The sequence below is a fragment of the Triturus cristatus genome, chromosome 10 (genome assembly GCF_964204655.1).
Source record: "Triturus cristatus chromosome 10, aTriCri1.1, whole genome shotgun sequence".
NCBI classification, from domain to species: Eukaryota; Metazoa; Chordata; class Amphibia; order Caudata; family Salamandridae; genus Triturus; species Triturus cristatus.
The window spans coordinates 416,844,421-416,862,282 of NC_140593.1; the positions used below are offsets into that span (position 1 = coordinate 416,844,421).

The 17,862-nt window shown below is 49.7% G+C and overlaps 1 protein-coding gene across 1 annotated transcript in view; it reads left to right on the top strand.

Moving 5' to 3' along the window:
* The window catches only part of YME1L1 (YME1 like 1 ATPase), a 406,402-nt gene that overhangs the window by 98,095 nt on the left and 290,445 nt on the right, over positions 1 to 17,862 (top strand). The window contains exons 6-7 of the mRNA XM_085631755.1: positions 5,724 to 5,874; positions 5,972 to 6,055. Coding sequence (XP_085487881.1) covers positions 5,724 to 5,874; positions 5,972 to 6,055 — 235 coding nt within the window. The remainder of the gene's footprint in view (positions 1 to 5,723; positions 5,875 to 5,971; positions 6,056 to 17,862) is intronic.

Consider the following 17,862-nt stretch of genomic DNA (forward strand, 5'->3'; position numbering starts at 1 on the left):
TGATTCTAGTGTTAGATTTAGTCATTCATCCACACAGAGTGCATCTTATTTTTTGTGTCTATTTATTAATAACATTTATAATGGATACATACATGTGAAGATATAGGATTATCAGTTAACATTTTAAATATATAAAATATTATCACAGAAGACAGAAATAATTAAAAGTTACATAAGACATTTTGTGGTATAAAGAAAATGCTGAGAATAAGATACAAGTTAATAAATATGCATATTCCAATATATAAATACCATTGAAATAATTATAAATAGAAAACAAGTGCATCTTGGAGGTGCCCCCTGAAAACCTACCAGCCCTTAGTGTGCTGGCTGACTGGTGTAGTCCAGCCTGCCACTACAGACCGGTTTCTGACCCCCTGCAGGTTAGAGCATATGCTCTCTGAGGGCAGAAACAATGCATGCTCCTGAGGGAAGTGTTACCTCCTCCAGCAGAATGGCTAGTAATTTAGCATATTGGGGCCAGGAACTTAAGTCCCTGCCACCTTTGATATGCGACCCCGGCTTCCCCCAGACCTGAGAGGCTACCCCTACCCGAGGCACTAGGACTGGTGGAAAATTAGATATGCAGGTAGGCGTGGTGCAATACATGACCCGTCACACCCCTAAGGTGGGCTGCCTGTTATCCATGAAAGAAGGATTCCACTATCTTGATTTTGTGGAATTGGGAACTCTGGAACAGGGTTATGCCCACTCCCTACAGGTAGTGGTCATGTAGGGTGTGAGAAAGTGCCTCTTTTGCATGATTAGCCCCCACTTTTTGCCTGGTTTTGATGTGGTTTTAATTGTTGTGCACAGGGTCCCTGTCAGCCAGACTCCCTGTGCCAGTGCTTCTTCCGTACAAACAAACCCCCAATTGGTGCTACCTTAGTAAATGGTACTCTGGGTACCCTAGGTCCTGGGAGCTGAAGAGGGTCGCTTAGGAGCCCCCTCACTGGGACCATGCCACTGCCTTTGCAGCTTACTTGCCCCAGTGAGGCAGGAAAAAAAAAAAAAATCGACATGGGTGCCATGCCAGCGAACACTGCCTGAAGGCATAGGCAAGTCACCCCTCTAGCAGGCCTCTCCGCCCTAAGACAGGTTGCACTATACCAAAGGTTAGGGCATATCTGCATGAGCATAAATGCTCCTACAATATTGGGGTCCATTTCCTAATAAGTGCCAGAGAAGTCGTAGAGAGTACATGGGCTGGAAACTCAACAACTCGATTTCCACAGCACCATGAAGGCTTCACTGAACACAGGAGTGTTTGGTACTAAACTACTCCTTTCAATAAACCCACACTGATACCGTTTTGAGATTTATTGTACCATGTACCCAGAGGGCACCTCAGAGATTCCCCCTGAAAACCTGCCAACCCTGGTGTGGTCTCTGACCAGCTGTAGGCAGCCAGCCACCACCAGACATGTTTCTGGACTTCTGGGTAGAGAGCCTCTGCTCTCTGGGGCCAGAAACAATGCATATCCTAGGCAGAGGTGTTGTACCTCCTCCCCCAGGATGTGCCAGTACGTGAAGAGGGAAGTTTCAAATGCCTGCTACCTTTGTAATGCAACCCCCAGCCTTTGCTACTAGCAGTAGATGGCAGCCTCTGGTTTACACCCCCACTTTGGGTGGGAAAACCGGTAAACCTCTTTTACCACAAATAATTTTCCCCGCAGGGAATTACAACGCTGGCGTCGCAACGACCGTGTTGTAACAACTCATACCATTACTCCGCAAGTCAGAACAACGACATGCGGAGGGGGCAGAAGGTGTTGGGTTTAAAACCCAACACCTTCCCTACTGTTGCACATACTGAGTCGGAATAGTAAATGATACTATTCCAACATCCAGCGCCCCTCCCCCAGAGCAAGTTGTTGTTACAACGCGGTCGTAGTAACGACCGCGTTGTACCTGCATGCGGGGGAAAAAGCATGCGGAATCAAGTGGCATATTTGGGAAACCAGCGGGAAAAACTAAGAAGAATAGGAGGTGGGCATACCTCTGCCAACCCACCCCTAAGGGGAGGAGGCGAGGTGAAGCACATCTTTCAGTCCTGGGGAGACTACTCCAATCAGGTCAAGGTATATGTCCCCCTCCCACAGGAGGGTGGCATAATAATGGGTGTTGTCACCACAGGTAAGTTGGCCATTGGCCCTACCTGCTACTCTCCTAAAACGCCCCTAAATCTAGTATTTAGGTGGCTCCCCCAGACCTATATACAAGATCTGCGATGACCTAAGAAGAAAGAGGACAACCCTGCAGTAAAGGCTGATAATGACGACTGCCTTGACCCCAGTCCTACCTACCTGTCTCCAGCTTCTGAGAACCTGCGACCTGTCTTTCAGCCAGCGACCTCTGAAAACCCTGGGAGGACTGCTGCCTTCGAAAAAGACTCCAATCTCCCATGGACAGTGGACCTGCTGTCCAGAAGAAACCTACTCCAAGGACTTCGGATCTGTGTCACCTGCCCACTCTGAACTCGACGCCCATGGCCCGAGTCTGAGTGGCTCACCTGTGCAGTGAAGTCTCCCCAGCGATCCTGACTTCATGTCCTGCGTTGGCTGACCGCTCCTGCTCTCCACGACGGCGGCTGGAGTGTGAATCCAGGGGCTCCCCCAGACCGCATCTGGCTCCGGTACAAAGACTGTCGTCGAAAGGCACCCCTCCACTCGAAGCCCCTGGGCCTTGGTGAGCTGAACCGACCATGCCCCTACGACCCTCTACATCCCAGCTTACCTCTGCTGTCATTTGTCTTCCTCCTGCAACCTCCGGTGCCACGCCTGCAGCCTCTTTGCCATAAGAAGAATCCCCATTTAAAAGCATTGGACACCCAATGTTTAAATTGTACCCTGCACCCGGCCGCCCCTGTGTCGCTGGTGGTGTGTATTTGGTGCTTTTTGGTGCCCCCGTGCTTAACCTAACCCCCAAAGCTTGCCCCCGCAACCTATCTACTTACCTGCAAGCAGTGTAGCTCCAGGCACCCCCTGTGTCCATTGAAAAGCAGTGGGCCGAACTCCGATTTTGACCTCCGCATCTGGCTTTCCCTGTGTCGCTGGTGGTGCAGTTTTGGTACTCACCTGACCCCTGGCCCTTGCTGACTTTTGGCTCAGAAGACTAGGATTGTAAGTACAATACTTACTTGTTTAACCGCAATATTGTTTTCTCCATAGGATAATAATTGGACTGTGTTGAAAAGTTTTTAGTGTTCATTTTTCAAAGTGAAAGGTATTTTTACCTAAATACGTGCTTACCTTATTACAAAGATCTTGGCCTTAAAATAAAGTGCAAACAAAGTTTATTTTTCTAAAATTGGTCAGGATCTCCTTGAGTCACCTGTACCTTATTGATCACTGTTGTGCAATACATGTCTTGCACTCCTCTGTATTAGACCTAAGACTGCTCGCGCACACTACCACTAGTAGAGCACTTTGGGGTTTACATTGAGTCCTGTACACTTTTGGGAAACCCCTGGACTCTGTGCACAGTATTACCTCCTAGTGGCAATATCCTGTGAAGAGGCAGCTACCTACATAAGGGGTGTAGTTACCCCACGGGTAATTAGCCCATTGGCTACTACCCTTCATTCCCCTTAACACCCATAAATTCAGTATTTGGGTGGCTCCCTGACACGAGGGACAAAGATTCGACTGAGTCCAAAAAAACGGAGGACCAAGAAGAGCCGGAGAAGCAAGAACTGTGGACCAGAACCAGATTTGCCGCCAAACCCTGTCTGCCTGCTGTCCTGACAATTGCGAGAAGACGTCTCGTCCTGCAGCTGTGCACCCTGTAATAAGCTGGCTCTTTAAATAGTGGACCAAAACGAGTCCAGACAACCTTCATTTGTTTACAAAAGCGAAAATTGCAACATAAAATTCTCTTTTGTGGTAGTGTGGGTGAGGAGTTTAGGCTTATCAGAGGGTAATGCTAAGCATTTGTTGTAGTCAGAGAGGCAATAAATGAGACACACTCTAGAATAAATCCGAGAACAACTTAGAAAAATAACTTGTGCTTTTATATACATTTTAATACCAAGAACTTCTTTATCAGGTAAGTACTTTTTTTAAAATATGAATTTCCACAGGTAAGTAAACAGTTAACTTAAAAGCGTCTTTGTGCAGCAATACTTCCCTATAGGAGAAAATGCATTTGTTGGTTACAGTTATTTACGATCGGTTTCTGGGGGTCTCCTTCAGGACATAGGGTCGTAGGGGGCCAAGGTCCAAAGTACCACTAACAGTTAATAGTTACCTGCCCTAAGGCGTCTGGGTGCAGAGGTGCTGGTTGGGTTGGTAGCTGTGTGTGCTACACTGGTGGAAATAAGGGGGCCACCTAGAAACAGGCTGCAGAGGGGGACTTGGGGACAAGTCCAGGAGCTCCCAACTGGGGACTCTGGTCACAAGGGTCCTGGGGACAAGGTGGCACAGCGGATTTGTCGGTAGTAGGGCTTGGGCGCTCAGGTGCAGAGTGGAAAGGTCAAATGGGCTCTGTGCATCCTGGGACTTGTGGTTGTCCGTCTTGCCAGTGGAGGTTGCAAAATCGGGACCGCTGGGCCACACTGGAAGTGGGTTTCTACGGTGCTGACTCCCTCGCCTGGTGCTCTTGTTTCGGTGCAGTGGGAGGAATTTTTCTTTGCTCCCAGAGGGTCAGCCCAGTCTCCCCAGCAAGTAACGAGACTAGACTCTCCAGAAGCCCTCCAGAACCAATACTCTGGGTATTGGACCTCTTTCAGCAGCCAAGACTTGTTGGCAGTCCAATCCGGACACTGACTCTACAGTGATCAACCAGCCGACTAGGGATATTGGCACTGCAGAAGCCAGCCCTGAAAGTGGCTCAGCTATCCTGTTGTGTCCTCATCTCCGGGTTACCACCTGAAGCAAGTGCCTCACCCCGCCAGACAAAAGACCACTGCATCCGAGCATCACAGCCCAAGTTCAGCATGAATGATGTCTCTTGCATCCGGAGATCCCCCAAAACCCAAGCTCACCTGTGAGTTCCATTGGACTGGTCCCCCATTACCCACTGGCAGCCTCTTTCCGCAGGCTGTCCACAACTGTGTGCCTCGGACTGCTATGACCTGCCGGACCAAAGACAACTGCACACGAGCCCCACAGCCAGAGTCCAGTTTGGCCGACAGTGCATCCCGGCTCCAGAGATCATAAAGAACTGAGCTCCCATTTGGGTTCGACTGGACTTGTCTCCCAGTACCCACTTGTAGCTGCTTTTTTTTTTTTTACAGGTTCCGTTACCCAATGACTTCAACAGCGCCCTTAACACCAAAAAGCACCTCTGCATCGGGACGCCCCAGAGCCAACCGAGGTGACCGGTTGGTGCTGCCTTGGACCTTAAGTCCAGAAGAACAGTCAAGACCGTATGCGATATATGCTTTTCTCCATAGGAATACATTACAGCGTTACTCTGCAAAAACAGTGCATTTTCTATTTCTTGTAAAATCACCATCTTAAAAAGTGTTTTTGTAAGTTTGAAGTGCTTGGTGTTACAAATTATAGAAACAAGTGTTAATTTTGTGTGTGTGTTTGTGTGTGTGTGTTTGTTTCATTCCAAGATTTGGTACATTTTTCTCCTGTTCATCCAGGCAAGCAATAACTGGAATTCCAGGAGAGAGTGAAAGATAGAGGCCAGTTCTGCACACGGGGCAGGGAAATGCAAGGAACTCAGCAGATGAATATGTTCACTTAATTGACTGGTATTTGTATGTTTTTTAGGGACTTCTTTTGCGGGACCGAGGTACGGATGTGGATAGCTTAGACAAAATTGTAAAAGCAAAAAATATACCAGAAGGACAGCATGACACATTTAAAACTGGTTTTGCAGAGGGCTTTCTGAAAGCACAGGCACTCACGCAGAAGACAAATGGTAAGTAGTTGATATCTAAAGTTTTTTTTTTCATTTTATATCACATGCTTGCATCAGACATTTTTTTTTTATAATACCCTGCTTTTTGTTTTCACAGATTCCTTAAGAAGAACACGTCTCTTTCTCCTGGTTATCTTGCTGCTTGGTATCTATGGCTTGTCTAAAACACCATTTTTATCTGGTATTTTCTTTTTTTAGTTTTTAAGAAATCTAGTAAATGTTATTGATGTACTCCCTATACCAGGCATGTGAAGATGCAACCTAGTCATTTTGTATGTCTATGTAGAATGACTTGAAAATATTGCTTTAAGAGTATCTTAATTTCCTGACTTCTGTAGTAATCTCCTGTGTGGTGCAAAAGGCTAAACTGATGAGCTTCATCTGTGACATCTTGGTTACCATATCTAAAACGTTGTCAAGGTGGCCCAATATCAGTACAGGGAGGCACCCTAAAGTTCTGGGGTGGGTTGAAGAAAGTACAGGCTCATCACTTCAGTTGCAGGACTGTAGTCTCTGCAACTACCCCACCTAGGGAGTCCACGTCTGTAGTTTCTGTTGTCGTCTTGTATCCATGCCAGCTGCACTGTACAGGGCTCACATGGTCACTACTGTAAGGTGTTCCTGGATTCTAGGCCTGAGGAAGTAGTTTCTAGCAGACGTTCTGTCACTTGCAATGCATCTTCTCAACAACTGTGTGAAGTTTATTATTATTTTTTTTTTTTTTTTTTTTTTTTTTTTTTGAAACCGTTTATTGAAATCTCAAATAGTTACAGGTATGGGCCTACAACCGTCTGGCCGGCTGCCTGAGTGGCAGAAGCATATGACGTATATACAGAAAAATCTCTTGGCGGTGCAAAAAGGTAAATCAGGAGATATCAGTAGTGCAGGCCACATAACTCCAAACCCACAATACGGTTTCCTTTTGTCAAAACACAACAACACAAAAAAACCACACCCGCAAGGCAACCCGCAATCCCAAGTGACAGCACGCGCTCCTTAAGTGGGGGACCCCAACCAATCGCCAAACTCTGAAGAGGGGAATGAGAACAGATCAGGGACTGGGGAACCACGTGCCCATGGCTGGGGGAGGGGGTCGGCTAGGGGGACGGAGCTGGCGAGGCAGCCGGCAGCAGTGGCGGCTCGCAAATACCCCCGCGATAGGCGTTCCAGGGGCCCCAGATTTTCACCCACGCCCCAGGCTTACCCCTCGCAACATACACCACCTTTTCACGAAACATACACCAATCCATGTGTTCTTTCGTGAAGTTTATTATTACTGGCCAAATAATATACTAAGTAATGACTTGAGTGGATGGCTACTTGCCCTTTCCAAGTGCTGTTTGTTTTAAAAATGTTTGTCGGTTTAGACTGATGAGGGTGTCGGAAATTATTTGCCTCAGATGGAGCCCAGAAGAAATGTACCATTGTTAGCTGACAGCCAGCAGCATAAGTAAGAGGGTCGAAGGGTGATGGATGTGGTAGTGGGAATACCTATTCTTAACAAAGGAAAGGAGATCGCTGTATCCCCATCCAACTGTTGATGTAGACATTAAGGGGGGGGGGGTTGGAGGGTCTACGGGTGAGGACATACCTCTCCACCAAGGGAGTAGCCAAAACATTAAAATATCCTCCTCTTTATCAATACCACTGATGACACCAACAAGTAAACCTGTTGCTTTCACCTGTTCATCCTCCTTTCGTCCGTCTTTATACCCTTTTCATCTCGTCTCCTTTCCACCCGCTCATTCATAATCCATCCTTTCATATGTACATAGATCCTTTCATGCACTTACTCTTCAATATCTCCATGTATCCATCCTTACATTTTTCCATGCTTTTACCTTTCAATCCATTCACTCCTTCACATATCGAGCCTTTCACTCTTCCATCTATCCTTTCAACATTACATCCATTCATTGTCTCACCCTTGCTTTCACACTTAATGCTACTTTTCACCTTTTCAACAGTACTCCTTTCATGATTCCTTCCATCACCCTTCATTTCTCCTCCTTGTCTTTCCTCTGTCAGTCTTTTTATAATCTTTAATTTGGTCAGTTTTACAATGCATAACATTTTTTTTTTTTAAATAGTTTTATTGCACACATCTCAATCGAACACAGCTACTTGCCTACAACCCTGGGGCCGACAGCGAGTCATTGTGAATAGTTATACACAGCTAATAAGCCAATAACCCATAGGGCAGGCAGCAATTGTAAATCGACAATTAAAAGATACAAAATGTGCAAAAAATACATAAAAAGCAGCCAAAAAAAACCCTCAAAAACAAACTCAGCCCTCGTCGGTAAAACGATGAACAGTTATATGTAAAGTAATGTAAGGCCGTCCGGGTATTAATGTACGGTGGAGTGAGTTGCCTATCCTGGATTTAGTCACTGGACCCACGTGTCATGTCCCCTAGCAATATGTTATCCCCAGCGGTAAAGGGGAGGGGTGTCAAAATGCCATATCAACCTGTCTCCCGGGATGCTACCTTAAGTTTGCGACATATACCACAGTCTAGATAGCCACAGCTTGCGTATTGTCGTCTGTACCCGCAGGTGACTCGTTATCAGCGTCCGAGTCTCTGGCAAGTAAGTATGTCGTGTATAGTCCCCAGAAGTTCTTGGTTCTACTCCTGGAAGGGAGCAATTCACTGAAATTAACGGTTTGTGTGCTGCAATAAAGCATGTCATGAGACCACTGTGTCATTGTGGGTAAGGGGCCCTTCGACCAGCACATTGCAACCCGCCGCTTAGCATTAAGAAGACCCATGTCCACTGGTCTACGCACCTCTCTGGGCAGACGTTTAGAAAACCCTAAAAGCGCCAGGGTTGGGTCTGGGGGTAGCGCTGTATCTACTATTTTTTTCCTAATTCCTGGAAGATAGATTCCCAGTATTTATACACCCCCGGGCTCTGCCATGCTAGATGGATAAAATCTGCAGGTTGCACCCCACATCTGTCGCACACCGGGGTCTCTCTTAACCCACATCTGTGCAACCCTTCTGGAGTGGAATACACTCTATTAACATACTTGAAGTGAATCAGTCTGTGTCTGCCGTGCAATGAGATCCGCCGAGTGCTAGTGCAACAATAGGTCCACATGGTGTCATCAATATTCTGTTGCAAATCTCGTTGCCAGGCCAGCCAGGCTTTGGTATAATGATTTGCTCTGTGGGACATTTCTAATTTATATATGTTAATGACCATTTTGCGGGGCGACTATGCTCTGATTATGTAGGTTAGTTCTGGTACTTCCAGGGGCTCCTGCAACTCATCTCCCAAGATACTACACAATGCCCTTCGCACTCTGATACTGGAACCTTTGCAACATATTGCCAGGTATCGCCGTGTCCTCCACCTCTTCCCAGGATTTAACTACGCCATCTTGAAATAAATCCCCTGTCTTCTGTATATTCAATGATCGTAACGCGCATATAACCCCATTATCCCTGCACGGGGCCAACCAGAGAGTCCAATCTATGGACATGTCCAGGGAGTATAACAATGCCTCCGCCTGCATTTGTAATATGTAATGCCATGCGTGACGGGTCGAATTGATAGTCCAATATCCCTGTCCGTCGGTCTGTGGATTCAAAGATTGCAGCCGGCAGGGGGAGGGGGGGGGGGGGGGATCTGTGAATTGTTTTTCCATGCGGAGAAACAGGATTTCAGGTGACCCATGTATCCAGTAATAAGCTTGGGCGCCTTGTGCCGCTCTGTAGTACAAATTTAAATCTGGTGCGCCCAGTCCCCCCAAGTGATATGGTAAGGTAAGTATCCGCCCAGCCACCTTCGCTTGTTTACCCGCCCAAGCGAATTTTATCAATAATGTGATAGCTCTGTGGAAAAAGGAACTGGGCAAAATAGTGGAAAAAGGAACTGGGCAAAATAATGGGTATGTTTGTGAAGAGGAACAGAAATCGTGGCAGAACCACCATCTTCATGATGGAAACTCGGCCAAGTAGAGACAATGGTAATTTAATCCAAGTCTTTACATCATCCTCCAGCCTGCTAACCGCTGTACCATAGTTTTCTCTGAACACAATCTGAATCAGTATGAAGATATGATACCAAGATATCGTATCGCTTCAGAGGACCACTGCAGCGGGTAGTCCGGTTAGAAAGGAACCGTGGCCTGAATGATCCGGAAAATAATGGATTTAGACCAGCTGAAATGCAGACCCGACAGTGCCCCAAAGTGTACCACTTCTCGAAGGACGGAGGAGAGATTGCTTTCTGGCTTGCGAACGTATATTAATGTCATCCGCGTAGGTAGACACAATGATCTTATAGTTTGGGAAGCAGATACCTTTATGGCTATGGTACTCTCGCAACGCACACGCCAGTGGTTCAGCCCCTAAAGCGTATAAGACAGGTGACAGCGGGCAGCCCTGCCTCGTGCCTCTGGATACCGCGATAGGGTCTGTAACTAAATCGCCTATTTTGATACGAGCCGTGGGGGAATTATAAAGAACCCTAATCAGCTGGAGAAAGACTGGGCCCAATCCCATCCTAGCTAGAACCTGTCGCATGAACAGAATCGAAGGCCTTCTTCATGTCGAGTAAGACCGCGACTGCTTTAGAGTCTGGGTTGGTATGTTGAATGGTGCCGAACACCGTGCGGAGGTTATAGGTAAGGTTCCTGTCCGTAATAAACCCCGCCTGTTTTGGGGCCACTAGCACTGGCGCCAGAGGCACGAGTCTATTAGCGAGTATCTTAGCGAAAAACTTGGTATCAACATTAAGCAGGGAGAGCAGACGATAGAACCCACACTCTTCTAAGGGTTTACCTGGTTTAGGAATGGTAACAATTATCGCCTCTCTCATCGTTGGTGGCATTGTGCCGGACACGCACATGTCATCAAAAAGCACTGAGAGATGTGGGAGCGCTTGTGGCTTTCATACCAGCCAGGGCCAGTAAAATGTCCTCCTTTTCTATGGGTTTGCATAAGAAACTCCCGGTGGGTGTTGGTGAGAAATGGTAATTTAATATGCTCAAGATAGTCAAGTATTTCGTTCTCCGTGCCGGATGACCGCGTCGTGTATAATTCTGCATAGAATTGCCTGAACCTATCCGCAATATCCACCTCATCTGTTAGTATCTCACCCTCTGCCGACTTAAGTTCAGTGACAAGTGTTTTGCCGCGCTTAGCCTTCAATATCTGCGCTAATACCGAACCCGGTCTGTCCCCCTCCCCATATACATGTGCCGTGGCATATTTGCCTAGATGCTTGATTCACCCAGTAGTTCTTTGATTTCGCGCAATATTGCCTCATCGTTACACAGCTGTTGGCGTGTTTCCAAGTCACCCAGTTTCCGCTCTAGGTCGGCCAGTCTCTGTCGGATAGAGCGCAGAACACCCGAGTGCTTAGCCATAGCCACACCCCGGATGTAGACTGTGAGAAGTTGGCCTGATGTATGATGTCACTAGTTATAGTGTACACCTTATATCAGTCCAAATACCCTTATGGTGATTGGTTGTAAAGTCAACCTTATAGACCAGCTATCCTAGTGGTAGCATGGACAAGAGCAGTCTTAGGCTAAACTCTGAATGGCATGTGAAGCCAGCTGTGATACCATATATAATCCCTTGAATACCAAATGAAAGGACACCACAACAGATATATATATATAAAATAAAGTGTATTTATTCTAAGCAAACCCTCAGCACTCTTTATGAGATTAGAGGTAAGTACAACACAGTCTTATTAATGCATACAGTAAGTCACACAGGTAAGTAATACAGTTAGGCCCTAGGGGCCACGCAAACCATATTCTAAGTAAGTGGTATAAGAACCACTGTCACGGAAATAGAATAGGCCTAGGCCTAGGGAATCGCTGGGGCTACACTACACTAGCGTTAGTTAGGAAGTGGGAGGCCCACGGGATTCGTGTGCAGAGTGGAAACACTCATGCGTAATGCGTAAAAGTCAATAGCAATAGTACAGTTTAGGAAACGGTAGATTTAGGACACTTCCGGAGTAGCTAGGAAGTTGAGACTTGAAAACTAGACACTAGGATAGTCACTATCCTGATGAGCACCGGAGTACCCAAGTTACCTAGCCCACAGGCTGCGGGTGCATAGGGGTGAAGATGCGTCGTTTTCGTCGTCGACTCCTATGGATGCCTGAAGAAAGATGCTGACAGGCAGTCAGTGAAGAGTGTCCGGTGGATCCCAAGGCTGGGATCAAGAAGAGAAGAAACCTGCAAGCAGAAGGGACAGAGTCAAGGTCACTAGCCAGTGACCACGTGGAACCAGGAAGGAACCAGCCGGGTCTGGTGGCTCAGTGGACTAATGCGTCTGCTGCAGGGGCCTGTGTTCGACCTCATGGTCACAGGTTCAAATCCCGGCGGGTCCACTCAGCCTTTCATCCATCTGAGGTCGATAAAATGAGTACCATTGAGTTGGGTAACAATAAACATCTGTTATTCAGCGCCAAGATACCCGTAGTGGTGAACGTGCGCTTTACAAATACACGTGTTATGTTATGTTATGTGAAGATTGCAGGTGAAGGTGAAGCTTGTCGCTGCAGCCAGGAGGACCAGGAAGCGTCGAGGACGACCAGGACCAGGAGGCGAGCTGTCCCACGAAGGCTCTTGCTGTCGGCGGCGTCGAAGTTGGACTAGGACTCACCAAGCCTTGGCAAGCGGAACCCACGAAGAACGAAGGACTTGCTTCTGGTGCAGACCAGGAAGGTCTGGGGTGCTTCTTCTTTGCAGAGAAGCGGGAGCCAGTCTGGAGGAGCCAAACCAGCGCAGAAGATTTCAGGGTGCGTCGTCACAGAGGCCACTAGCCAGCGGGCAAGCAACCGGACAGACGCGGCAAGCAGGAAAATGCTGAAGGGCCCCACGCAGGACTCGTGGAGTGTGGGGGGGCTGATCTTCGGTGCAGATGGTGCTTGGGGTTGGGGCTTCTCAATCCCCGGTGCACAACTTCGAGGGTACCTCAGAAGCTGCGCTGTAAGTTACTAGCCACTTTTCCCAGGTAGCCGGTCCCACGTCGCTCGTCGCCTCCACGGATCTCAGCTCTGCTGCAGATGTGGATGAGGGTCGGAGAAGTCTGGAAGTCAAGGCTCTGGTCTGGCTCTGCAGTCGGTTCCTCGTAGAACGGTCGCAAAGCAAAGGGTAGTCTCTTGATGGTGCCTGTTTGCACAGGGTAGCCACTCCTTGGCTACAAGGGAGATTCTTCAGTCTTCTTCTTTCGTCGAATGTCGAAGGTCCAGAGTTTCTGTTCAGTTTTGCAGGTTCAGGATAATCTAAAGTCTTGAGGCCCAACTCCCACTCTTATACTAATCTGGGGGGCTGGGATACCTGCTAGGTCACGCCTTATGGGTGGGACCTGGGAGGGGGTGGTTACACCCACTTCCCTCTGTCCAGTTTCGCGCCAGAGCTGGGGCTGGAGTGCCCCAGCGCCGGTTTGAACTGGACTATGCAAGGAACACCTTGTGTGCCCCAGGCATGTCTCATTCCTTTCAGCCCACCCTGCCCCAATACACTAAAGGCTGTCTGGGGAAGTGCTAGCACCTCCCCAAGCTGGAAACCTATTGTCCAGCCCTCCCTGGCTGGGATCACTCCCAGCAGCAGGAGGTCAGACTTGTGTCTGTGGCAGCAGCATCCATTTTGTGATGCTGAGGCTTTGGTTAGAGATAAACAGCAAAGTAGGATTTTAACATGTCTCTCCCTCTAGAAGGGAGGAATAATATCCTCATCACCAGAAATGGTATGGGGGTATTATTCCAAAGTGTTAGACACCTTACACGACATGTTTTGATAAAGCCAAACCATAGTTACCATAACCGTTTAAGATTATAAGGCACTTTAAGAGTATATGGTAGGCTATATCATAGAACAGCTATAAGGACATGGTTCCGAAAGCTGCAGACAGGCTCAGCTCATGCTAGAGCACCATCTCACATGTTACCAAGCACTCTGCCTCCAGGATTGTTAAGGCCTGCCATAGGAGTGACTGATAGGTACACATGTGTCTATATATAAGGGTAGATATAGGCATACTATATCTAAGCAAGGGGTGATTACACGACCTTGCCCCAGCTGAGTGATCAGCCAGTTGTGTCTGATTGGAAGGCCAGACCAGGGGTGGCATAATACATGCTGCAGCCCCTGGGAGGCCTAGGGTACACCTATGCCCTGGGTACCTAGGGTACACTGTACAGGGTCCAATAAGGTGATCCTTACCAATTGGTTATGTACCTAGGGTACATGGAGTCCATTTTACAGAGAGAGCAGACAGCCTGAGACCCTGAATGGCAGGATCTCAGGCCAACTAAGTCGAAAAACCAGCTAGACACTAGGCAAAAAGTTGGGGGTAACCATAGTCAGATATCCACCTTCCTACATAGACTTTGAAGGTCTCCCAGACGACCTGCAAGCTATCCACGGACCCCACATTTATGTAGAAAAAAGATTCAATAGCTTCTGCCATGTCTTCTTTAAAGACCGGGTCTAGCAATGAATAAGGTGGAAACTGCCAAATAAATGGCGGAATAGTCTTCTTTGGTATATTAAGTACAAGCAAAAGAGGAGAATGATCCGATAGTGTACGAGGGAGTACAAAGCATTCCCGAGTGTGACCCATAAGAGATGAGGAAATCAACCAGGAATCACTACGAGTGTGCAAATTATGATAAGCAGAGTAATGTGTGTAACCTCCCCTATTAGAAAATCTCGTTCGCCATACATCTCAAAGATCCATGCCGAGCATCGCACTCTAGTGCCCTGGCCGCCGCGGAAGGGCGCCTCATCGGTCCCCTCCATCTGTCCAGATTAGGGTTCCTGACTAGATTAAAATCTCCACCCCAGAGATACCGCGCCTCCGGGTACTTATAGACAATACTAGCAATGGTATGGAAAAACTCTGGGCAATCATAATTAGGGCCATAGACATTAACTACAATGAGATCGACTCCTTCCTTTGACACCTGGAGATCACAAAACGTCCGTCTCGGCCTGAGTCCAATTGGACCATTGTAAATGCTGACCTTGGATTAACCCTTGTCAGCACCCCTCAGGCATGTGTGGTGAAACCTGATGGCAATGTTGTCCCTCAATCCTCTAGTGCACAGCAGCGTGCTATTCAGTGGTAGATGTGTCTCCTGAATCAAGGCCAAATCGATATTCTGTCTATTGAAATAGTTCATAACTTTGCGCAGCTTTCGGTGGTCGTTGAGCCCCCGTACATTCCACATAAGTGCGCGAAGGGAACCTAGGGCCTCTAACGTGTTTGCCTCACCGTCTCCCCCCGTCGTATGCAGTGGAACAGATTATGTATTCCGACCTGAGCAACAAAGTGAAAATAAACTCATCATGAACATACCAACATAGAGCTTCAAACATATGCAACATCGAAGATTCCCTGTTCATCCATCCACCCCACCCCCCAACAGACTTCCCCCAACTCGGTAGTGTCTCATCCCCTAGAACTCTCAATCTTCCTCCCGCCCCCCCCCCCCCCCCCCCCGAAAACAAATAACAACTCCCTTGTGTGTTTCACTCGTGGGCGGATGTTGCTCGTCCTACTATGTATAACAGTGAAAAACATTAAACTGTGTATCATCAACAGTTTGATATACAGCTTCACAGTCTCAATATACTCACGACTTAACTGTCAAGTAGCCCAAGACAAGTAGGAGCCCCTCCATGCCCAGTTCTCATCCGTCCGTGGAGCTAGGTCAACAACTTGTAGAAGATCAGACAGAGTTGCTAGCAAACCCGCATGCACCCGCCCACTATCTGCGGGCTGCGGCTCCGCGTCCGTCGTCGTGCGCCGGAATGACGTCGTCGGAGTACTTAGACGCCGCCCTCGCGCGCTGACGTCAGTTCTTCTTTTTTCCGCGCCAGTAAGCGCCGATCCGGGAGAGCTACCCCTTTAGTCAATTTTTGACTAACTTTTTTGACTCTTTTTGGTCATTTCTCGACTCTGGTACCGGTAGGATGCCTGGTTTCAAGGCCTGCGACGACTGTCACCGACTGATGTCGGTGACCGATCATCACCGCCGGTTCTGCTTGGGCCTCGACCACGACGCGGCGTCGTGCTCAGATTGTATGGCCCTGACCTCGAAAGCTAGGCGGGAGCGGTCCCGCAAGCTTCTCGAGCTTCGCCGCTCGGCTCCGTGCCGCTCTCGATCCCGGTCCAGGAGGAGGTCCAAGGATCGGTCGCGGAGCCGTACTCGACATCGTCACTCGTCTGGCTCGAAGTCTTCGGGTAAGTCGAGGCACTCCAAGAAGCGACACCGCTCTTCGGACTCTCCTCGCCGGTCGCGCGACTCGGCCGAGGGACCGGGTGGTTCTACCCCGCGGCTCCGCAGGAGCCGCGCAAGTCCCCATACCCGACGATCCCTGGGACTGACGCGACGCCGGCGGAGGTCAGTGCCTTCCTCTCGGCCATGAGGAGCCTGGCCCCGCCGTCGACGCCCGCTGGCGCGCCTTCGGGTCCCGCGGACTCGACTGGGCGACCTCGCGTGCCGGCGGCCTCGGCCCCGGCGCCGTTGGAGGCTCCGGCCCCGACGCCGCTGGTCCCCGAGGGGCCCGAGCCTGGGCCCCCATCGACGCCGGTCGACCTCGTTACGCCTCCTCCGCCGGCGCCGACACCGATACCACCCCCGACGCCGGCTCCGGTCGACGTCGATCCCCGGTTCAGCCCCTGTCCGGTCCAGACGCCGATGCGGCGCCGCCCAACGCCGCATCCGACGCCGCTAGAGACGCATATTGTCTATCGACCGGCTCCGATCATTCCTCCTGTTTACCAGGAATCGGATGACGGGGGCGACTGGGAGGGGTCTGATGACCCTATGGCCCTTCAGAGCCAACTTGCACAGGACTGGGCAGATGAACTGGGGAAGGCCAGTGGGTTGGATACCTCACCGGACACTGGATTCATCTCTCCTCCGACTGTGGCTTCGGAGGAGGGTGCAGCTTTTTCTGTGGTGCTGCGCAAGGCGGCCGAAGCCCTTGGGCTTGAGCTGCCTGCCGTGGCTGTGAGGACTAACATCCTCACTGAGGTGCTTCAGTCTGCCGCATGCTCCACTGAGCCTCTGCTGCCATTCAATGAGGCCCTCACTGACGTTCTGCTGGGCACCTGGTCCAAGCCCTCCACAGTCCCTCCTGTGGATAGGAACGTTGCCAGGCGCCACCGCTCTGCTCCGGGCGACCCCACTTTTCTGTCCCAACACCCCACCCCGAGAGTCTGGTTATCCAGGCCTCTACCTCCCAATCCTCCTTCCCGTCCGCTCCTCCGGACCGGGATTCCAAGAGACTGGAACAGTTTGGTAAGAAGCTGTTCTCTTCGCTCAGTTTGGGCCTGCGGTCTTTGAACACCGCCTGTCTCTTGGACCGTTATTCCCACTCTCTGTGGGATGCGGTGGAGGACGTGCTGCCACTGTGCCCGGAGGAGGCCCGGGCGCGGCTTTCCTCGGCCCTGGCCGATGGGAGAAATGCAGCGCGCCATGCAATCCGATGTGGGCTTGACACTACGGACTCGCTGGGTAGGGCGATTTTCTACCACGGTGGCGATTCGACGTCACGCCTGGCTGCGTTCCACGTCTTTTTCAGGGGATGTCCAGAGCACCCTCATGGACATGCCTTTTGATGGAGCTCGCCTTTTTGGTGAGAAAGCGGACAGTGCGCTGGCTCGCTTCAAGGACTCCCGGGCTACGGCCACGTCCTTGGGCCTCTCGGCCCCGTGGCCACAAACTTCCGCTTTTCGCTCCTTTCGTGGCCAAGGAAGGGGCACCTCCTCACGTCCGCCTAGCCACCGGCCGCAGAACCAACCTGCACGCGGTCGCGGACGTGGTTTCCGCCGAGGCAGTACTGGAGGATGACGCGGTCAGTCCACATCCACCCCGGCAGCATCCGCCTCAAATCCTTCCTAGTCCGAGCTTTCAGGCCCATTCCACGCCAGTGGGCGGCAGAGTTCCCCATCACCTGCTCGACTGGCGGTCCATCACGTCGGACAGGTGGGTGCTGCAA